The sequence below is a fragment of the Labrus bergylta genome, chromosome 14, assembly GCF_963930695.1.
Source record: "Labrus bergylta chromosome 14, fLabBer1.1, whole genome shotgun sequence".
Taxonomy (NCBI): domain Eukaryota; kingdom Metazoa; phylum Chordata; class Actinopteri; order Labriformes; family Labridae; genus Labrus; species Labrus bergylta.
Genome location: NC_089208.1, coordinates 12,726,732 through 12,744,990, shown reverse-complemented (window position 1 = coordinate 12,744,990; position 18,259 = coordinate 12,726,732). Strand labels below are relative to the sequence as shown.

Sequence of the window (18,259 nt, the reverse complement as noted above, 5' to 3'; positions counted from 1 at the left end):
TACTAATATGGGAAACAGACTGACAGTCCATTCATCTGATAGTAGTGATGTCTTTGCTCTTGATTGTTTTCACAGTGGAAATTTCATTAGATGTGGACCGAATTTGAATAATTTAACGCCCTGTAAAGTACGCAGTATGTTTTCCAGTACATACATTTTTTAACCAAAGACAACATAGTGAACAAAAACAAATTATTTACAGTTTATATCCAATGAGCCATAATATGAGAGTACATATATGTGTTTTAATAGGAAACAAGAGAATATATGCAGACTTACACAGACAAACTTCTTAAATGAGAAAATGATTTCGTTTTAGATGTCTGCTTGTAACTGTCTCTGCAAACTATCCCTCCATTTTCAGGATCATGAGAACTCGCATCGGAAGAGAAGGAAGAGCTGTGGGTGTGACGGGCGGTCATGGGAGTCAGCGTACGCATCACATTAGCTGCAGACACATGACTGGAGATCAGTGAGGAAACCCACCAAAAATGCATGAGTACAAACATTTGCTTGTCGCAGGAAAATAAATGTTTCCGTTGACGGACAGACACGAGTTTATGAAATCATCAACATATTGTTATTTAATAAAAGATCTAGAGGAGAATAATGTCCCTCGATTCATAAATGCTCAATAAGCATATCACAAAGCTCTATTTGTTGTAACCCAGGCCAGCAGTACAAACATCCCTGAGAAGACTTATGGCTGTTTACAGCTCAACTTCATTATCTGAAACAGAACTAGCTCCTTCTCATGCTATCTGCAGGCACTACAAATGCAATAAAATGTAGATGATGCTGCTTTTCAAAGGCTCGATTCAAGATGTCATTGAGCATGCAGATTCTTATTTCAGTTTCTCCTTCAGCGTAATTCGTTGCTGTTTAGTCGGTGCAGAGTGTATCACGGCAGTCGTTGGTTCTCTAGTCTCAGCAGCAGTTGGAGCTCCTCTTGATGGGTTTGTGGTTGTTTTCTGTGCTGTCTGTGAGCCCTGTGAACGACACGTTTCAAATAAAACACCTTTCACAAATTTACATTCAGAATTTAAAATGTAACGTTTAGAAAACAGAGTGTCAGATTTTAAAGACAAGCATCATACAGGGTATTCTTATTTTCAACAAATCCTGCTTAAAGAAACAAACAAGCAATGAACTGATCTGACAAACTCAGAAACTTTTGAATGAGCCACATCATTATACTATGTTCCTTTGTTACTATTGTACAACGTGGTTGTTGTAACGACATATTTGTATAGTGAAAGGGACTGAATGTAAACACGTCATGCTTGTTCAGATGAAAACACTCCACAGGACTATTCAGCAAACTCACAGTTTACTGCTTTTTGATTCAGAAATACAGTTAATGCTGATTAAACATTTAGTAAGTTTGAAGTCACACTCAATTTTCAACATTTCTTTAAAAACGTAGAGAACTTTATACTGCCTTCCTACTGAAAATGTACATCTCCGAAAGAAACAAATGGACTAGAAATGGATAAAACAGTATAGACATGCAAGAAATGGACAAACACACAGGGGATCTTGTTTTTGTAGCTAAGGAGAAAACATTTGAAAATCAATCTCATTCAGAGAATGTTCTGATCCCAACCACAAACATGCAAGAGCCCCAGAGCTGATCCTTGGATTCTTGTATGTCATGAGTAAAACTGATTTGTAATGCTTCAACTACAGCTGAAAGACAAACGTTCCTCTGAGGAAATTCTTTCCTTTGACCTTTAGAAACATCACTTAATGACACTGAAGAGTATATCAACATGAAATCCAAACTGGCTCGATACGTGTAACCCTGGCATGTGCAGGTTCATAGATATTGGAGAACTACTACATTTCTATGGATCAAACAAATAGTAGTATCATGCTGCCTTGTTCATAGTGATTTATCCAAGCAAACAGACTCACTGATTATGTCTCCAAAGTTCCTCGAGCCAGTTTTCTCCAGCTCAGACAAAACATTGGCCTCAAAAGTCAGAGAGGCCACGCGGAAGAAGAAATCCCTGACACCGTCTCCTGGCACAATGAAGAGACACAGAACGGTTTAAGTGGGATAAAACAGGATGTAAAAAAAAAAGAATTGGTGGTGGGAGATGAAGATGAACTCATATTAAAGTGTGTTCAACTCCCACCTGACATTGCAGACACAGCCCAGTACTCGGCTTTGATTTCCTCTGACAGTCTGATGGCTTCCTGCTCGACGTGAGCCAACTGATCAGGAGACTGAGGAGAGAGAGACAAAGAGGGGAGAACGGAGGTCATTGGTGGATGATCATAAAGTACCAGTGAGGCATTTACATCTGCATCTATCAGTTCATTTTAGAAATGAGGAAAATAACATGATTCCAGGTTCTTTAATGTAAAAAAAATGAATTTTTCATAGTTTACATTATAGTGAAGTTATATTTTTATGAATTAGAAAACCAACAGATCAATCAAAGTAGTAGTAACCAAATAGATATTTGCAAGAAGTATCTACAATTTGAGAAGAAACTCTTGGTCAAAACCAATCCTTCTAAAATAATCTGAACATACATGAAAAGAACACCAAGGTTTAATGTAAGTCTTGCTTAAGTGTTTTTTATGTTCAACAGTCCAAAACCCAAAGATTCTCCTTTAATTGTTATACGAAACAGAGAAAAAAAGGCATCACATGTCTTGTTTCTGTTTATCTCCTTATGACACTGATTGTATAACATTTGAACTCAGTTTCATTTGAACTCAGCTGTTGTTAGGTTTCACTCACGCTGAGGTCCTTCTTAGTACCGACCAGGAACAATAAAACACTGGATGGGTCATTTTCCTTCATAGCATCCTCCAGCCACTGTCTAAACAGACACACACACACACACACACACACACACACACACACACACACACACACACACACACACACACACACACACAATGAACACACAACACACTTGTTGATTTCAAATAACATTGTAAAGGGTATAACACTGGCATCATGACGGTTTAGTCCTCACCTGGCATGGGCTAAAGAATTTACACTGCTCAAGTCGAACACAACTATAATGGCTGTGGAACAAAGACAGGAAAGTATGAAAACATTGAAACAGTATGTATGATGACTTGTGTGTTAATTTAGACAAAGGTGAGGGGTTTTAATATATACTATAGAGACTGAGCCAAATTCACCTTGAGCTCCTCTGTAATATGTTGAAGCGATGCATTTGAATCGCTCCTGACCGGCCGTGTCCCACCTGAAATATTAACAGATTCTATGAATACTTTAAAATTCAAACAGAGGGGAGGCATTTCAAACAGGCCTTGTGACCCCTTCAACCTTATTAACCTTATTAACCTTATTATTAACTAAGTGAGTTAAAGTAAATACATAACTCTGTGCTGTCTGTGGTGTGTAATCATACTCACAGCTGTAAACTGAAGGGAACACCGAGCACTTCAAAACGCTCCATCTCAAAATCCACCCCGATGGTTGCTTTGTAGTTCTTTTCAAATGCACCTTTACGAAACCTTTAAAGAACAAAGGGAATTTATATTACTAAATAAACTCTATTTTAATTCATAATTTTGTATAAAAAGTGAAAGATACGTTTATGCTCAAAGTGGTTTCTTAAGGTTGACTAGACCTTAAGACAAAAAAATCCCATTCTGTAATTCTGTCACAGTCCTGCCCTCGACCGACCCTTCACTAGAATCAATGAAGGTTTTTTAAACAGACTCTCTCTTTTGATCAAGCTGGACGTAACTCAGTTAGAACCTTAATGATGATTTGGAACTTCACCAAAGAAAACTTGATTACATGAACACACTATTCAGACATCAGGGGCTTTGGTGGGGCATCAGACTTACTATCACAAATCTTTCAATTTAAATCAGTGTTTCTGAAATGTCAACATAGAAGCTTTAAATTGAAAGGTTCAAGAAGTATTTACCTTGAGTTTAGTCATGATTGTTATTAGAAATAGATTAGTAAAACCTCATTTGAAACCATATAGAACTACAAAGGCTACATAAAGTCATAGAAATAAAACAATCAAACCAAAATATTATTTAAAAAAAATGCTGATTAAACCTTCAATTGCTCTAATTATTTATGACTGCTTCTTACCTGCTGATCAGACACGTCTTTCCAACTGCAACATCTCCCACTACAATAACCTTGGCGATATTAAAGCTGGTCACGGAAAGAAAATAACATCATTTATTAATGACTCCAAACAACAGCAGCTTAACATGAAACACACCAAATCTAATCAATAACCTGCAGCCACCTATTTCCCCCTTCATAACGTCTGAAAGCATACGGTATTTAAGGTGTCTTTTGCATTTTTTAAAGTCATTTAAGTGACTTTTTATTTACTCCTTGACAGGTGACTAATAGAAATCTGTTGACAGTCCCCAGTCTGCTCTTAAATCACTGATGTATGAGATCACAATAATTGATCTCACAAATGAATTCATGATGAATGATGTTTTTCTCTCTGAAGCACTCATAAGTTGCTGTGGGCAACTAAGAAGGCTTTGATGGAGAACTCTGCTGATATTTTATATTTGTTCTTATCATAATCAAATGAACGACTTTTAAATCCCATAAGTAAAAGTTTTGTCTGTTCAGCCAAAGCGAGAACGTATATACTAAATCTTTTGGTATCGTCTAAAACGCTTCTAAAGTCATAACAACGAGAACACTGTTTCACGTTCCATTATGTGTGTAGTGAACACTGCTCATCCACTGTCCTGTCACCTCAGCACCAAATGTGTATTACTACTCTAGTTAATATAGTTGTAGCTCAGTAGCTGCTGTTTGAGTAATGTTTGCTAAAATCTGCTATCCTGAGCTGATTTATAAGCCTTAAAAAAACATAAAATATTGTCTAGTTTGTTAAGATGAAATGCCACCGAGCAGGAAGCACCAGTGTGAAGATGAGTCTGTTGGTATTGGTCTTTTTCATGTGATTTGTAGTTTCACCGTGTTATCCTTCAAAACTACTCGATCAATGCAGTCAGTTGTGATGGGTGTGGTGCGTGGCTGTCAGCTGACAGAGCAGACATAGTTCGACTCAAATGACTCTGCCTGAACTAATTTAATTCAGACACATACCAGAGTGTGTGAAGCAGCAGGATGAAAGGCAGTGTGTGTTGTCCGATTAACCCCTCTGTTACCTTACCTTACTGTGCCTGTCTTCTGCACCTGGCAAGCAGCCTTCACCTGTGGATGGAAGCCATCTTTGGTGTGCAGGGCTGCATTTGGACTGAAACACTGTTAGAAAGGGAAGAGGGAAAAGTCAAACTCGAAAAGAAAGTAATGGAAAGAGACACAATTAAAACTTTTCAAAGTAAACGCAAATTACATCTTATCTATAGACGTGATGTGGTGTGATGTGTGTGTGTGTGTGTGTGTGTGTGTGTGTGTGTGTGTGTGTGTGTGTGTGTGTGTGTGTGTGTGTGTGTGTGTGTGTGTGTGTGTATGTGTGTCTTACTCACCTGTGGGAGCTGAGTTATGATCCTGTCCTTCTTCACAGGTGGCAACATGCTCTAGCACTGATAAACACACACTGTTACACACACTTTCACACGAAACTACAAACCCTTCAAGCTGCCACTCTCACTGACAGCAAACACACTTCTGCGTCACTTCAAGACGACCCACATCCCGCCCCCCCCCCCCCCCCCCCACCCCCCCCCACAGAATTGAGGTCTTCCAACTTTTCCTGAAATAGAGCAGACATTCGAAAATTCAAAGTTTGACCGAAGTATGCGGGATCATTTTATTTTGTATTCCAAATAACAAAATGTTTACAATAATAAACATGCAACATGTTATTCCTTATTAATACAAGTTAAATTGAGTCTAATAGTCCCGATACCGTAACCACTGCCAGCCAGATCTTATTTTGTTTCGCAAAGGACATATTTCATTTGATAATTTAGAGATTAAAGTTAACACAGGGTGGTTAAACAGTATGTGTCCGATTTGCAAATAAAGAATGAAGCATCAAGCAATGAGCATAAAAAAAAAAAAATTTAATTAAATAATAATTGATAAAAGAAGAAGTACACAGTTCTCAGGGTTTGTCACAGGCTCAGTTGAAAACTTTTACCTCAAAGTGTCGAGCAGGTAGAAGGCTGGAGTGAACTGGGTCTGGGATGTGATGTGACAAAGACTGTCGACAAAAAACAAAAAACAAATCCAAAACAAAACGACGCTCACAGAGAAGCAGTGAGTCTCTGTTGACTGTCAAAAAAACAGAAACGCGCATTAAATTGCATTAAATGAAATGAGGCTAAAATGTGTGAAACAGCGCCATCCTGTGGCCGCATGGTTTCCTTTAATACACTTATTATTAATGAAAACACAATTTATGTTTTACATTAGATTCTAAAAACCTTTCAGTTGCGTATTTTCTTCTTTTATTTCTTTTTCTTTTATGAGGAAGATCTAATCTTCATGAATGCAATTTAAACATATTCACAATTACAGTCTGGTAACAATAAACTCCGTCACAACAGGTGGCGCTAGAGCGAGTAACAAACTGCAACTGACGTCATACTCATGCGACGCTAGCCAGGCTTAAAAGCATTGCCGAGGCGTCGCCTCTACCTCTTTGAATTTGTTAGTCGATGCTGCTACCACGCTGGTACTCGACAGCCTGTTTTTTTTATTTATTTTAACAATGGTGAATAAGTACAAGCTCACAACAAAACGCACTGTTCATATAACAAGTAAGGCTTCTGAATTCTCACTTTAATACTGAAGTTAAAACGTGCTAGATTTAGTTGATTGCGTTGCTGCGACGGGCCTAAGGAGGCCACGTGGGGAACACTAAAGGGAGACGTAATTAAGTCAAATTAATTTGTTAATATATGATAATATCAACACACTGCTGTTTGCATCGTAAATTGTTATTTTCTATAATCCCCGTTTTCTTGTTGTTTTTCATTAAATTAAGTATAATGTGTATATATGTATAATTAAGTATGCCGTTTTTAAGCTTTATTTTGTGTATTGGTTCTTTGTTAATTAATTTATACTCGCACATTCTTCTGTATTACTCGTTTCTCAGTTTTTTAAAACGATGTCACCTTTTAATGTAATTTTTATGTCTATAAAATGAAGAAATACTTCTTAGCTACCACATTAGTTTACTAACAATCATGAGGAAAACAAACAAATAACGTCAATCTTAATTTCCATTAATAATATTTTGATTAATTTGCTTCCTGTTCGTTGAATTAATATAATTTGATGTTTGTCTTTGCAGATGGATTTGAGGCTTGTATTCTGTCAGGAGGTCATACAGGACACGTGGGGTGACAGTCATGGTGAGTTACAGTGAAGTGAACTTTCATGTTTCATGAAGTTGTCAGTGATGAAAACTGTGAATAGGAAGTGCCGTCCGATGCGACAACTGACGATGTTTTCATTCTCAATATTCTGAGCCCCAACTTGTGTGGTTTCTCAGGGCTAAACTGCACCCACTGCCAATGTAATAAGCATTATTTTATTATCTTCTATCAATACAGCCTCCAGTGTGGCCCACTGATGATGGATAAAGCCAGACTCAGGTTGGTTTTCTTTGTCTTTTGTTATATGACGTTAGTTTGAATTAATTGTAATGATGAACTCTAAACTGAAATAGCTGGAATTACCGGCAGATTGTTCAGTGGTGACTGTCGGTTTTCTGAACATTAAAAGTTGTTACATGACTGTGCATGGACTTTACTTAAAAATAACATCAGTGTTCTGTTCTGTAGCTGAAACAACTTGCGCTGCCACAGGAGATGTGAAGGCCAGGAGAATGCAGCTGTTTATGCGAAAACTTTTCCAAGTGGGTAAGTTTGTCGTCATTGTCGATCTTCACCCCAAAGTATGTAGGCTGATCAACTCCCAGTTCTTAATTAATGCTGCCATCTTTATAGCTAATGTGTCTTTTCATTCTTTCAGAGCTGTCATGCAGCACACTGTGCTACTGACTCAACCAGCCGCCTGACGTATCAGTTTCTCCAGGTAGAATTTTAGCCTTTGATTAATTGGCAAACGTCTGCTTCTGTTGTGATGAAACTTAAACTGAAATAGCTGGAATTACCGTCAGACTGTTCAGTGGTGATATTTGGTTTTCTGAACACAAAATTAAAATGTATTGTCTTGAAGTGACTTGATCCTTGCTGTTTTCTCACCATGCTTTTTTGTTCTGCTTTTTAAAGGTTGCCTTGGCGCTTCAAGATTCTTCTGAAAGACACTGGTCAGTTTCCAAGGATGCTGCTGCAGCCAAGACTTTTGACGTGCTCTCGGTAAGTTTAAATATTTTGTCATGGTGTCGAGTAAGCTTTTTGGTTGTCTCACCGATGTACAGCAAACATCAACGCTTGGTTTTGAACATTTCACAGAATAAGCTTTGACATGACTGTTATGATGAAATCTAAACTGAAATAGCTGGAATTACCGTCAGACTGTTCAGTGGTGATATTTGGTTTTCTGAACACAAAATTAAATGTTTTCTTGAAATGGCTTGGTACTTGCTGGGTTCTCACCAATCATTTTGTTCTGCTTTTTAAAGGTTGCATTGGTGCTTTAAGAGTCTTCTGGAAGACACTGGTTAAAGGGATACTTCACCTGGTGAAACATGAATCTGGATTGAAATTGGGTCATATGTAGTAATGGGAAATACTTTTTTGAAGTTGGTGCCTTCTTGGCTGAGAAAAGGCAGAAAGTCTCTTTTGGGCTGATGTGGATGAAAGACAACAACTCCCAGAATGCACAGCCCCCGCCTCAGGGGAAAATGAGGGCACAATGCACGGCCATTCAAAAATACTACCAGGTTTCTAATGACACAAAGCTTAATGTAAATTGGTGAAGTATCCCATTAATCTGCGAGGATGCTGCTGCAGCCCAGACTTCTGACACATCTGTGGTAAGTTAAATATTTTTGTCATGCCTTTTGGTTGTCTCACCTATGTACAGCAGTGATGAAAACCTGGAATAGGAAGTGCCATCCGATGCGACAACTGACGATTATATGTAATCCAGTTTTCTGAGTCGTTTAAAGCTACACTAAAAAATGAAATTTCATAAAATGAATGCATGTTTTCTAATTTTATTGCTGCTTCCATCGCAGGTGTCACTCTGCCAGTTGAAGGCAGTCTTCAGAGGTCTGACATCAACAGGTACCTTTTTTTTTTTTTTTTAAATATTGAGCGGATAAACTGCAGTAGTCTGTTGTGATGAAACTTAAACTGAAATAGCTGGAATTACCGTCAGACTGTTCAGTGGTGATATTTGGTTTTCTGAACACAAAATTAAAATGTATTGTCTTGAAGTGACTTGATCCTTGCTGTTTTCTCACCATGCTTTTTGTTCTGCTTTTTAAAGGTTGCCTTGGTGCTTTAAGATTCTTCTGAAAGACACTGGTCAGTTTCCAAGGAGGATGCTGCAGCAGCCAAGACTTTTGACATGCTCTCGGTAAGTTAAATATTTTGTCATGGTGTCGAGTAAGCTTTTTGGTTGTCTCACCGATGTACAGCAGTACTTGGTTTTGAACATTTCAAAGAATAAGCTTTGACAGGACTGTTATGATGAAATCTAAACTGAAATAGCTGGAATTACCGTCAGATTGTTCAGTGGTGATATTTGGTTTTCTGAACACAGTAGTCTCATCTTCAGAGTTCACACTGGCATTTTAACTGTTTGGAGACTAACTTCCTTTCTCATCCTGCAGTATTGAATGGAGTAGTTGCAGTAACTCGCCTTGGTATTCCTGCAAGCTGAATGTGGTAAGCCCTAAAGCTCTTCGTCCAGTGTTGCATGGAATGTATTGGCTGTGATTGTAGTTGCTGTAACCTAATCTCCTGCAAAGGATTAATAAAATATCATTTAAATATAGCATTTCAATGTAGAGTGAGATTCAGGAAGAATAGGCAAGGGCCCCAAATCCACAGGTTTCCCTGCCTCCTGCAGGCGAATCTCCAGAGCAGTGACTACTACATTTTATTTAAAATTCATAAACCTGCTCCACAGAAATTTAAATGAAGCCAAGTGATCTAGATTAGTTTACTATAATGGAGATGGCAGTGTGGGGATACCTTTGTTAATGTTTGAAACTTTTTAAATGGTTAGACAGAATTTAAGTTTGGGGAAATAATGTTCATTAACAGTCCCCTTGTACTTAATTTAAGCTGCTTTAATCTAAAGTAATCTGGTTTGTTTCAGTGTAGTATAATCTTGTGAAAAATGTATTAAGTTGATGTTATGGAAGAAAAACAATTGGGTAGTTATTTAGACAAGTTATCAATTACTGGACTGATTATTTAACACAACAGCATTTTATCAATGACGTGACTTAAAGAGGTTTTCAAGCAACTACTGTTCTGTTTTCTTAATCTCTGCAACCTGTGATCAGCTGACTCTCTGCTAGGTGTTGACCTGATTTAAAGAGATTGTTACACTGTAAATTAAACCAACATCACTGGTCACTGTAGGTTTCTAAGCTGTACTTTTGTTTGATGATTATTCCAAATCTAATGTGGCTACATTCTTCTCTTACAGATATCAAGAGTGGACATGACAACTGCTGTGAAGATGGATGGATGACACCATGTTTGAAAAAACATTTTGAGGAGATGGATTTGTGTTATCACAATAAATGTCATAAAAAGACTGAGTTGTTGTTGGTCTCATTGAGCTTCCACTTTGACACACAAGCAAACATGTCTCAAGCAGAATGATTCCACCATAACTTATTCTTTGACAACATGTAGGAACTAAGAGGTAAAACTACTGTTTCCACCAAACCCTTCCTGCAAAATAAAAAAAATCAAACCTCCAAAGTGAAAAGATCTACATGGTGAACATGTAGTCCTGTTGGTTTGACTTCATGCTTGTGCTGGTCATCTGGAGATGAACAAGTTCTGAGAAACTGATATGATTAATTTCTGCCTTTTCAATAAGGCAGTTTTTTTCTCACCACTGTAACGTCTGCTGCTTTGCTAAAGTGCTCATGATGGATAGGCCGGGTCTTTGTAACATAGAAATGAGTAAGGTATTTTTACCTGCTCTTTTGTAATGTTAACAGAGTATGGTATTCTACCTGCTTTCTGTAAAGTGTCTTGAGATAACACTTGTTATGAGTTTACGCTATACAAAATAAATTGATATCAAAGATTGGCCATCTGAATAAAAATGTGCTGTGATTTTTATAGCTCAGGCAGATGTCAATCTAACCCTAAGCTAGAACATGATCAGAGAACCACAGCACCTAAAATCATTTGTGAAGACACTTTGTATAAGTCAACCATTACATCATTTTGATGCAGAAATCCAAAATGGCCACCATCTAACAGGGTGAAACTCTTCAGGTGTTTCTTCAGTGAAAACACACATTTGGTATGACATGTTATTACACACATCTGGCTCTTTGTGTGTGCATGCTGTGTTGGGGGCTTCAGTTGTAACTGCCCCTGAAGAAAATGTTTTTTAATGTTTGGCTAAAGTAAGAAGTTTTGGTCATACTGTGTGTTGCAATTTCCCCTAATATTCCAATCCACTAAGGCATTGTATATTTGTCAAAGGCTAATCAAATTTCATATTAGCTTAATTGCTACCAGTTGCTAACATCTTGGTTTAAAATTTAAGACACATTTTCACCCTGTTGGTGGCCATCTTGGATTTCTGAGTCAAAATTAAGTCAGAATCATAATTCTCATGGTTGACTTATTCAAAAAAAGATTTACAGTCCCTTATAGTATACAAGAGTTGTGCAATTTGATGGCTCTTTATCACCTCGCTCAACCAGACCAACTGTGGGTGTTGACTTTGATTACCCTGATCTATCCGATACTTCTGACGGACGTCTGGTTAGAATCGATGTCTGTAAATTATCTAGTGAGTGTGGAACGGAGACTGGAGTGACAAGTGAGGAGCAGTGACAGCACTACAATAAAAATCTTAATTCCACGCTGCTCTTTCTGCATGTGGCTATGATCCAGCTTCAATTATGCAATCCCTGCAGAGCACAAACAACGTGAAGTGGACTCGTGTTACAGGTCAGCGACGAGGACAGGAACCAGTGTCAGAAAGAGCGTGATGATGGAGAGTTCTGGTAAAGCAATTAAAAAAAAAAAAATCAGTGCCATAAATTCCCTTAATTTCAAACTTTTCAAGGAACATTTGGTGTACATAATTTCCTAGTAGGTGTAAAGGAGGGTATTTCTCGCTGTCAGGGGCCTATTGCTCCATGATGAGTCACAAAAATGAATCATGTCGTTTGTGGGTTCTTGCCAAGCTGGCAGTGAAATAATACACTATAGCAACAGAAGAAGAAGAAAAAGACTTAATACATTTTAATTCAAAGACCACACCCATTTCATACCATTCAAGGAAGGCGGATGGAAACATTTATGACTGAAAGTTTATCTTTTGTGTTGCAGATCAGCACGGAAGCAGTTAATGTTACTATATATTAACTATAAGTTAATAGATAGAGATCAGGTTTTTATTAAAAAACATGTTGGGCAATGCCACTGGCTGCTATTGAATAAGGAGAATGCCAAATTCTTATACTCTAAAGTTTCACTAAACTAAAGTAATCACTAAACAAGTGATTCCTAAAGTGTGCGCTGTGGCCCTCTGGTGGACATGGAAGGTACTGCAGGTGGGCCAGGTTACAGTAGTTTCGTTTACAATGAATAGAAGACATGTTTTTTATTTTTCAATATTACAATTTACAAAAACTTACATATTCTGTTGCTTTATACATTTATTAATGTATGTGGATGCATTATATAGAATCAGGCCACTGCATTTTGGGAGGCTGGCCTTTTTTGATAAGTGCTGTATGTCAAATAACTTACGATAATCATATAATGAAAACACTTCAGGGTGAAGATGGGGACTTTTGCGCCTATTATGAATACATGGACATCTGCTGTGACAGCCCTAACTTTGTGGATGGTGACGCTGTCTGTCAGTGGAATTGTTCACTGAAAGAAGGCCGCTGGGAGGCAGGAAAGTCTGTAGGGGGTCCAAACGGCCTGACAGGTGAGGTTAGAGTTTTGATTTTTTGAGGTACGTTAATAAAAAAAAAACATCCTCAATACATTTTTTGTAATTGATCTTCACTTAGCATAGCGGTGATAATGGGGACAGATTAACCATTCAAACCTTCAAGGTCAGTGTGGTTTCATATGTATAAGTGAGGAAATATGTCCGTGAAAAGAGATATGTGTGTGGTCATTGCATTTGTGCTGTGTTTTATTGACATTATATTACAGGCGTTATGTGTAATCTTATGTCCTCATATATATATCCTTTTGTTCTAAACAGGTGCCATCACAGGTCAAAATAAATAAAAAATAATAATAATATACTGCTTATGTTATAAAGAAATTATCAGGCACATACAAAGAGCCTTGACACATAAACATTTTTCCCTTTTATAATTTTCTGTAGGCACCCAAAGGACGACTTCCTTTTTGTCTCTTCCAGAATCAGGAACCTCTAAAAGTCAGTGAGTTCAGCCAGAAGAGAGAGCTGATCAAGTTCCACAGCTTGGAGCTGGGGGAGTACTTGATCATCTCTTGCATGGACGAATCAACACAAGACCTCAAGCTTCATCATGACAATCTACTCCAAGGCTGAATCTGAGATGGAGTGAAGTCACATGAGGTACAAAAGATAAAAAAAAAAAAAAAAACAGATTGTTCTTGTGAGGCTGATGGAGATTTTCATGGTGGATAACTGTTATTTATACCTCTTGGGTTGATTTTAAAATTATTGTTTACCATTATATGCATTCTAAAGGACAAATAAATAATGAAAACAAAAACTCAGTTGTTAGTTACCTGAAACTTGTATTAAGCATTGCCCCCCCAATACAACTACCCTTCATGTAAACAAAAATGGCTGCTTATTGTGTATGTCTGTAAAGACTTATTTAAGGTACCTTGTGGAGCCCATTGTTTCACTATGAAGCAGAGGTTTTACGAGTGTGTCCCTTGCTGGTTTGTATCATGCAAGGACACACCTAGATGTTCATGAGCATGCTTGTTAAAAGATGGACTTCATAGCTTCCAGCTGCTAACCAGCATTTAGCTGAATGAGGTCATTTTGGTCATTTCCTATTTCAGTGCAGGGAAGCGGACTGCTCGCACATACAGAGGGATGAAAACAATACATGTTTTATACTGTCCAGAAAATCTGATCGCTATATGTTTTCCTAAAAAGATTAGATTGTTTTTAAACCCAAGGACAAAATCATTTTTTTATATCAATATAAATATATTGTTTACTCTGAGTTTAATGGCTTTCTAATATAAATTCATGCAAGTTGCTTTTTTAAAGATATTTTAGCCCTGAAACAAGTCCTCTTCTTAATATGTGGGGGGTTTACTAGCCCTTGTAAGAAACCTGTTTTCTCAATCCTAATTCTTTCACTTTGAGCAATGGGGTCTGTTATACAAAAAAGGTTCTGCTCTGAGCTGAATTGCTCCCAATGGATGTCACCTTCATTCCTCATACAGGAAACACAATATATGAATAGAAACCTGGAATCAACTAACAAGCCAGGTAAAGTCAATGCAGACACAGATACTAATTATTGACAATTACTTAATATTGAACAAAATTTTCACCTCTTGAATGACTTGTCAGTTCAATAATGAGCCATTATGTCAGAGGAAATCTTTAAAGGCACCAACTACACAAACACTGATGTTTTGTTAAGTTCAGTGAATAGCGTTAGAGCCGAGATGACAACACAGCAGTACGGCCAGAGGCTCTCAACTGTCACTCAAAGCAACAAGGCTTATAATTATGTTCAACTTTAAACCTTTACGTATTAAAATGTTGGAATGTTAGAATGTTAGAATTTCAACCTGGGAGAGATGTGACAAATAGAGAAACTAGCTATATGGAGACCAAACCTTTCTTTAATACAGGAATTTAAACATGTTTAATTCTGCTGTAATGTTTGGCATTATGAGCATCTATAGGGATTGCCCCAGTTCTGTCAGCCTTCAACTGCGGTTGTTTTGCACTTCCAGCCCAACAGGTTGCCGCTGCATTACGATAACTTTCAGGTTTTAAATAGGAATAAATCTATAAACACATACCCAACATGAATTAACGTTTCTCCTCTGGCTTTTTTCAGATTTTATAAAAAGGAATGATGTTGTATTTGACTTCTTCACAACACAAAAAGTTCAGGAGTCCAATCCCTCCATATCAGGAAAGGAGCTCCCTGTGATGCAAGTATAGGAATTTAAAAGATACTTCCTAATTCTAAAAATACGTGAAAACATTATCAAGTAAAGTTATCTTTACCAATAAAATTCAGAAAATTGTCATTGTGTTTAATTGTTGTGACAAAATATTAGGTCCAGATCACCACTAAATTGTTTTATTCCTGATCAAAGTCATCTTCTTCTTGTGTATGAAAGTGAGGAAACTCCTCTTCATGCTCCCTTTGCAGAAATAAGAAATAAAAGCTGTCATTAAATGACAAACTCCTGTATTCTTGACTAAACTATACAATTAGCACTGCAATATTTAAATGTTTATTTTCTTGCTTCAGGGTTTGATATCTTCTAGAGACATCATCGCTGAAACTGAATTTAATAGTCCAAACCATTGAGGGATGGGGAACTTAAGAAGGGGACATTTAGACTTAATGTCAACTAAGTCATCAAGATGTTTTTAGTAATCACAGATTTTCTGTTTCAGCAGAAATGAGAATACGTTTTTTGTCAAGTTATGCCTGTTGGACTGTCCTTCATTCGCTGTGACAGGTGTCAGACAGGTTTGTGAGTCACGTCTTGTTCTTACAAGCGAGTGATTAATTATGTCCTCAGAGTAGAACTAACAGAATCCTAATAACAACTCAATTCTGAGGCTTTTGGGTGAGGGGAATACAGGTGGAGGTTACATATAATACTCCTGTACCCACAGGGTAAGAAACCGTGACAACCGGTTCTTGACAGCCTGCTGTAACAAGTCCCTTTAAATCGACCTGTCAGGCTGTCAGCACACATTCACTCTGAGGTGGGGGGCACATTGGTTTGAAAGTGGGAGTGTTTACTCATCGTGGGAAACAACATGTATTTTTAACAAGGTATGCACAGCACTTTGATTAAAAGCACTATATAAAACCATGTATTACTGTTGTTATTATTATTAAAAGGTGTCTTCAAACAGAACTGTCTCATTCTCTGCATATTTTACTCCAAGTCCCATGCAGTTTCAAGCTGTTTCAAGTAAGGGCAAAATAATATGTATGATGTTGTTCAATGTTCAAAATACCAAGCATTGTATAAAATGTGCATTTATCATCCATTTACCTTCAGAGGTCTATAAGTACCTTTTACACTTTACTATGGTGAAGGTATAAATATTTATCAGAGATCCAAATATCAGCTTTTATTACCTAGAAAAACAATAATTTTATGTCTCAGCCAGTTTAGTGTCCCAATTAAACTCTGGGATAATTAAAGGGTTAAGGTAAATGCAGCAGCTATGTCACAACGTTCAATCTCTTTGTATTTACCTTGAAACTACCTTTATCCATTTTGTTTCTGACAAAGGCAGTTGTGTTAAAATACGCTCTTAAAGGTTGACAACAATCTTAACCTTGTTGCTTTAACCTTTCTTTATTCAGAATTGTTTTCTTGATTAAACATAACTGTGGACCACTTGACGATGTGAATAACTGCTGATATTAGACAAAGAGTGAGGAGAGTATAGATTGAATCTGGTGAGAATGTCAAACCCAGTTACACTGTTACATAATAAATCTTCATCACACCACTATCTGCACAGACATGTTGGTCACAATCCTTGCAGAGCACTACATTCCATTACAGTGAACATGTAATCTTTGGTGACACATTCATGTTTTCTCTCCTTGTTTTAAAAAGGCACCCAGTACTAACTGCAACAAAACAAGTTGTCCACAATAAATAAAATACCAATAAAGGAACTGTGAAATCACATTGTGCTGCGTTGGGCTTTTACAGGGGGGAGAAAACCCATCCAATTACTGCTATGTAGGCCTATGTCAGTTTAAGATTTAGTTTTATGATAGCACGTGTTTTTGTAGAGCAATGGTCTGTGTCCATGATGGTCAGCATCCTCAGCCACAGTAGTTTTTTGTCACTTTGGCACAGTGCTCTCAGTTAAAAACAGTTAATATTTCAGAACAACACCATGTTTGTCAATGTCACTTGTCTCTCAACAACCAATCAAAATCAAGAAGAGAGTTCTGATATCACCTTTATCAACAACAATGGTGGAGGAAAAACTAGGCTAGTTGGTCTCTGGGTTTTTTTTTTTGAGAATTAATTTAATTTCCAGGTCTAAAGCTGCTGCTAATGTAATGGACTATTTGACATTGCTATCACATGGCGCTATCTAAAACACACCTAACTGTCATTTCGGAGGGAAGTCAAAGTTAACTTTTGTAACCTAGCAACAATAAGCGCTAGTGAGAAGTTCTCCTAAATTGAGGTGCCAGCGTAAAAAGCGCCGTCTGTGGACATTGGCCCCATAACATAAAAGACTGCTTTAATGCTGAGGTATATTTAAAAAATTCCCCCCTTTCCACAGATTTAAAAGTTCAGGTAGGCGCTGCCTTAATAACTCCCTTCCTGTTGAAGAGCATTTTTGCTATAAACCCACACGACAGGAAAACCTGAGGCCTGGGAAATGTGTTTTTGATCATTTAAAACTACAGAGGAAAGTGAAACATGAAAACATACAGTACACATTCTATACTGTACTTTTCTTTTTACTGCCATGACACCACAAAACAATCTTTAAATCAAATTCTGTTTAGCACGTGTTACATCTTACATATCTCAGATGTCTGTACATGCAGCTGAAGTTTACAGTTGGTTGAACCAACTCAAATTGTAAACAGTTTGGACATGAATGATGTTTTGGATCCCTTGACTTGTGCCCATGCAGCATTTAGTCACTGTTATTGTGTTCCGCCCTTGTTAAAGAGTCCCCTTCCTCAACTAGACAGACAGATAACTCCTTCCACATTCCGTAGTCAATAAAAAACATATTGAGTTTTTTGATGCCTGTGCAGGTATAATACTATTGTTATATGTTTTCAGATCCTTTACTTCAGATAAAAAATCCTGCATTGAGAATTAGCCTAGCTACTGAAGTAAAATGAGAATTGTTTTTTACTTAAGTCTATTGTAGTAAAAGTTGTATGTTGTGTTTACTCAATTCAACTGTATTTTTGAAACTGTTGTATGGTCGTCA

The 18,259-nt window shown here is 37.4% G+C and overlaps 1 protein-coding gene, 1 long non-coding RNA gene and 7 other non-coding genes across 9 annotated transcripts; 8 read left to right on the top strand and 1 right to left on the bottom strand.

Annotated features, from left to right (window-relative positions):
• Positions 1–225: 225 nt before the first annotated feature.
• Positions 226–6,235, bottom strand: LOC109985225 (ras-related protein Rab-34-like). Its single transcript, XM_065962832.1, has 11 exons — positions 6,099–6,235; positions 5,482–5,538; positions 5,166–5,257; positions 4,106–4,171; positions 3,406–3,507; positions 3,169–3,233; positions 2,997–3,048; positions 2,756–2,837; positions 2,142–2,232; positions 1,918–2,025; positions 226–989 (listed from the first exon to the last, which is right to left on the bottom strand). The coding sequence occupies exons 2-11, from the start codon at positions 5,527–5,529 to the stop codon at positions 928–930; spliced, it is 768 nt and encodes a 255-aa protein (XP_065818904.1). The 5' UTR covers positions 5,530–5,538; positions 6,099–6,235; the 3' UTR covers positions 226–927.
• Positions 6,236–6,569: 334 nt separating this feature from the next.
• Positions 6,570–10,651, top strand: LOC109985307 (uncharacterized). The gene is made up of 11 exons (XR_002278017.3): positions 6,570–6,720; positions 7,260–7,320; positions 7,522–7,563; positions 7,753–7,830; positions 7,943–8,005; positions 8,203–8,289; positions 8,556–8,909; positions 9,114–9,162; positions 9,368–9,457; positions 9,714–9,768; positions 10,541–10,651. It is a non-coding gene; the product is annotated as an uncharacterized lncRNA (long non-coding RNA).
• On the top strand, positions 7,361–7,438 carry LOC114920371 (small nucleolar RNA SNORD49). Its single transcript, XR_003808697.2, has one exon. It is a non-coding gene; the product is annotated as a small nucleolar RNA SNORD49 (small nucleolar RNA).
• Positions 7,612–7,685, top strand: LOC114920379 (small nucleolar RNA SNORD65). Its single transcript, XR_003808705.2, has one exon. It is a non-coding gene; the product is annotated as a small nucleolar RNA SNORD65 (small nucleolar RNA).
• LOC114920375 (small nucleolar RNA SNORD65) lies at positions 8,049–8,122 on the top strand. The gene has a single exon (XR_003808701.1). It is a non-coding gene; the product is annotated as a small nucleolar RNA SNORD65 (small nucleolar RNA).
• On the top strand, positions 8,406–8,479 carry LOC114920373 (small nucleolar RNA SNORD65). The gene has a single exon (XR_003808699.1). It is a non-coding gene; the product is annotated as a small nucleolar RNA SNORD65 (small nucleolar RNA).
• Positions 8,958–9,035, top strand: LOC114920376 (small nucleolar RNA SNORD49). The gene has a single exon (XR_003808702.2). It is a non-coding gene; the product is annotated as a small nucleolar RNA SNORD49 (small nucleolar RNA).
• Positions 9,215–9,288, top strand: LOC114920374 (small nucleolar RNA SNORD65). Its single transcript, XR_003808700.1, has one exon. It is a non-coding gene; the product is annotated as a small nucleolar RNA SNORD65 (small nucleolar RNA).
• Positions 9,566–9,639, top strand: LOC114920372 (small nucleolar RNA SNORD65). The gene has a single exon (XR_003808698.1). It is a non-coding gene; the product is annotated as a small nucleolar RNA SNORD65 (small nucleolar RNA).
• Positions 10,652–18,259: the final 7,608 nt, after the last annotated feature.

Bases quoted from the DNA above. Each gene is read 5' to 3' on its own strand.
- LOC109985225 (XM_065962832.1), bottom strand. From the start codon at position 5,529: ATGTTGCCACCTGTGAAGAAGGACAGGATCATAACTCAGCTCCCACAG. The intron at 3,508-4,105 runs GTAAGAAGCAGT...TGTTCTTTAAAG, and splicing joins AAGACGTGTCTGATCAGCAG to GTTTCGTAAAGGTGCATTTG. The intron at 990-1,917 runs GTGAGTCTGTTT...TGTCGTTCACAG, and splicing joins GAACTTTGGAGACATAATCA to GGCTCACAGACAGCACAGAA.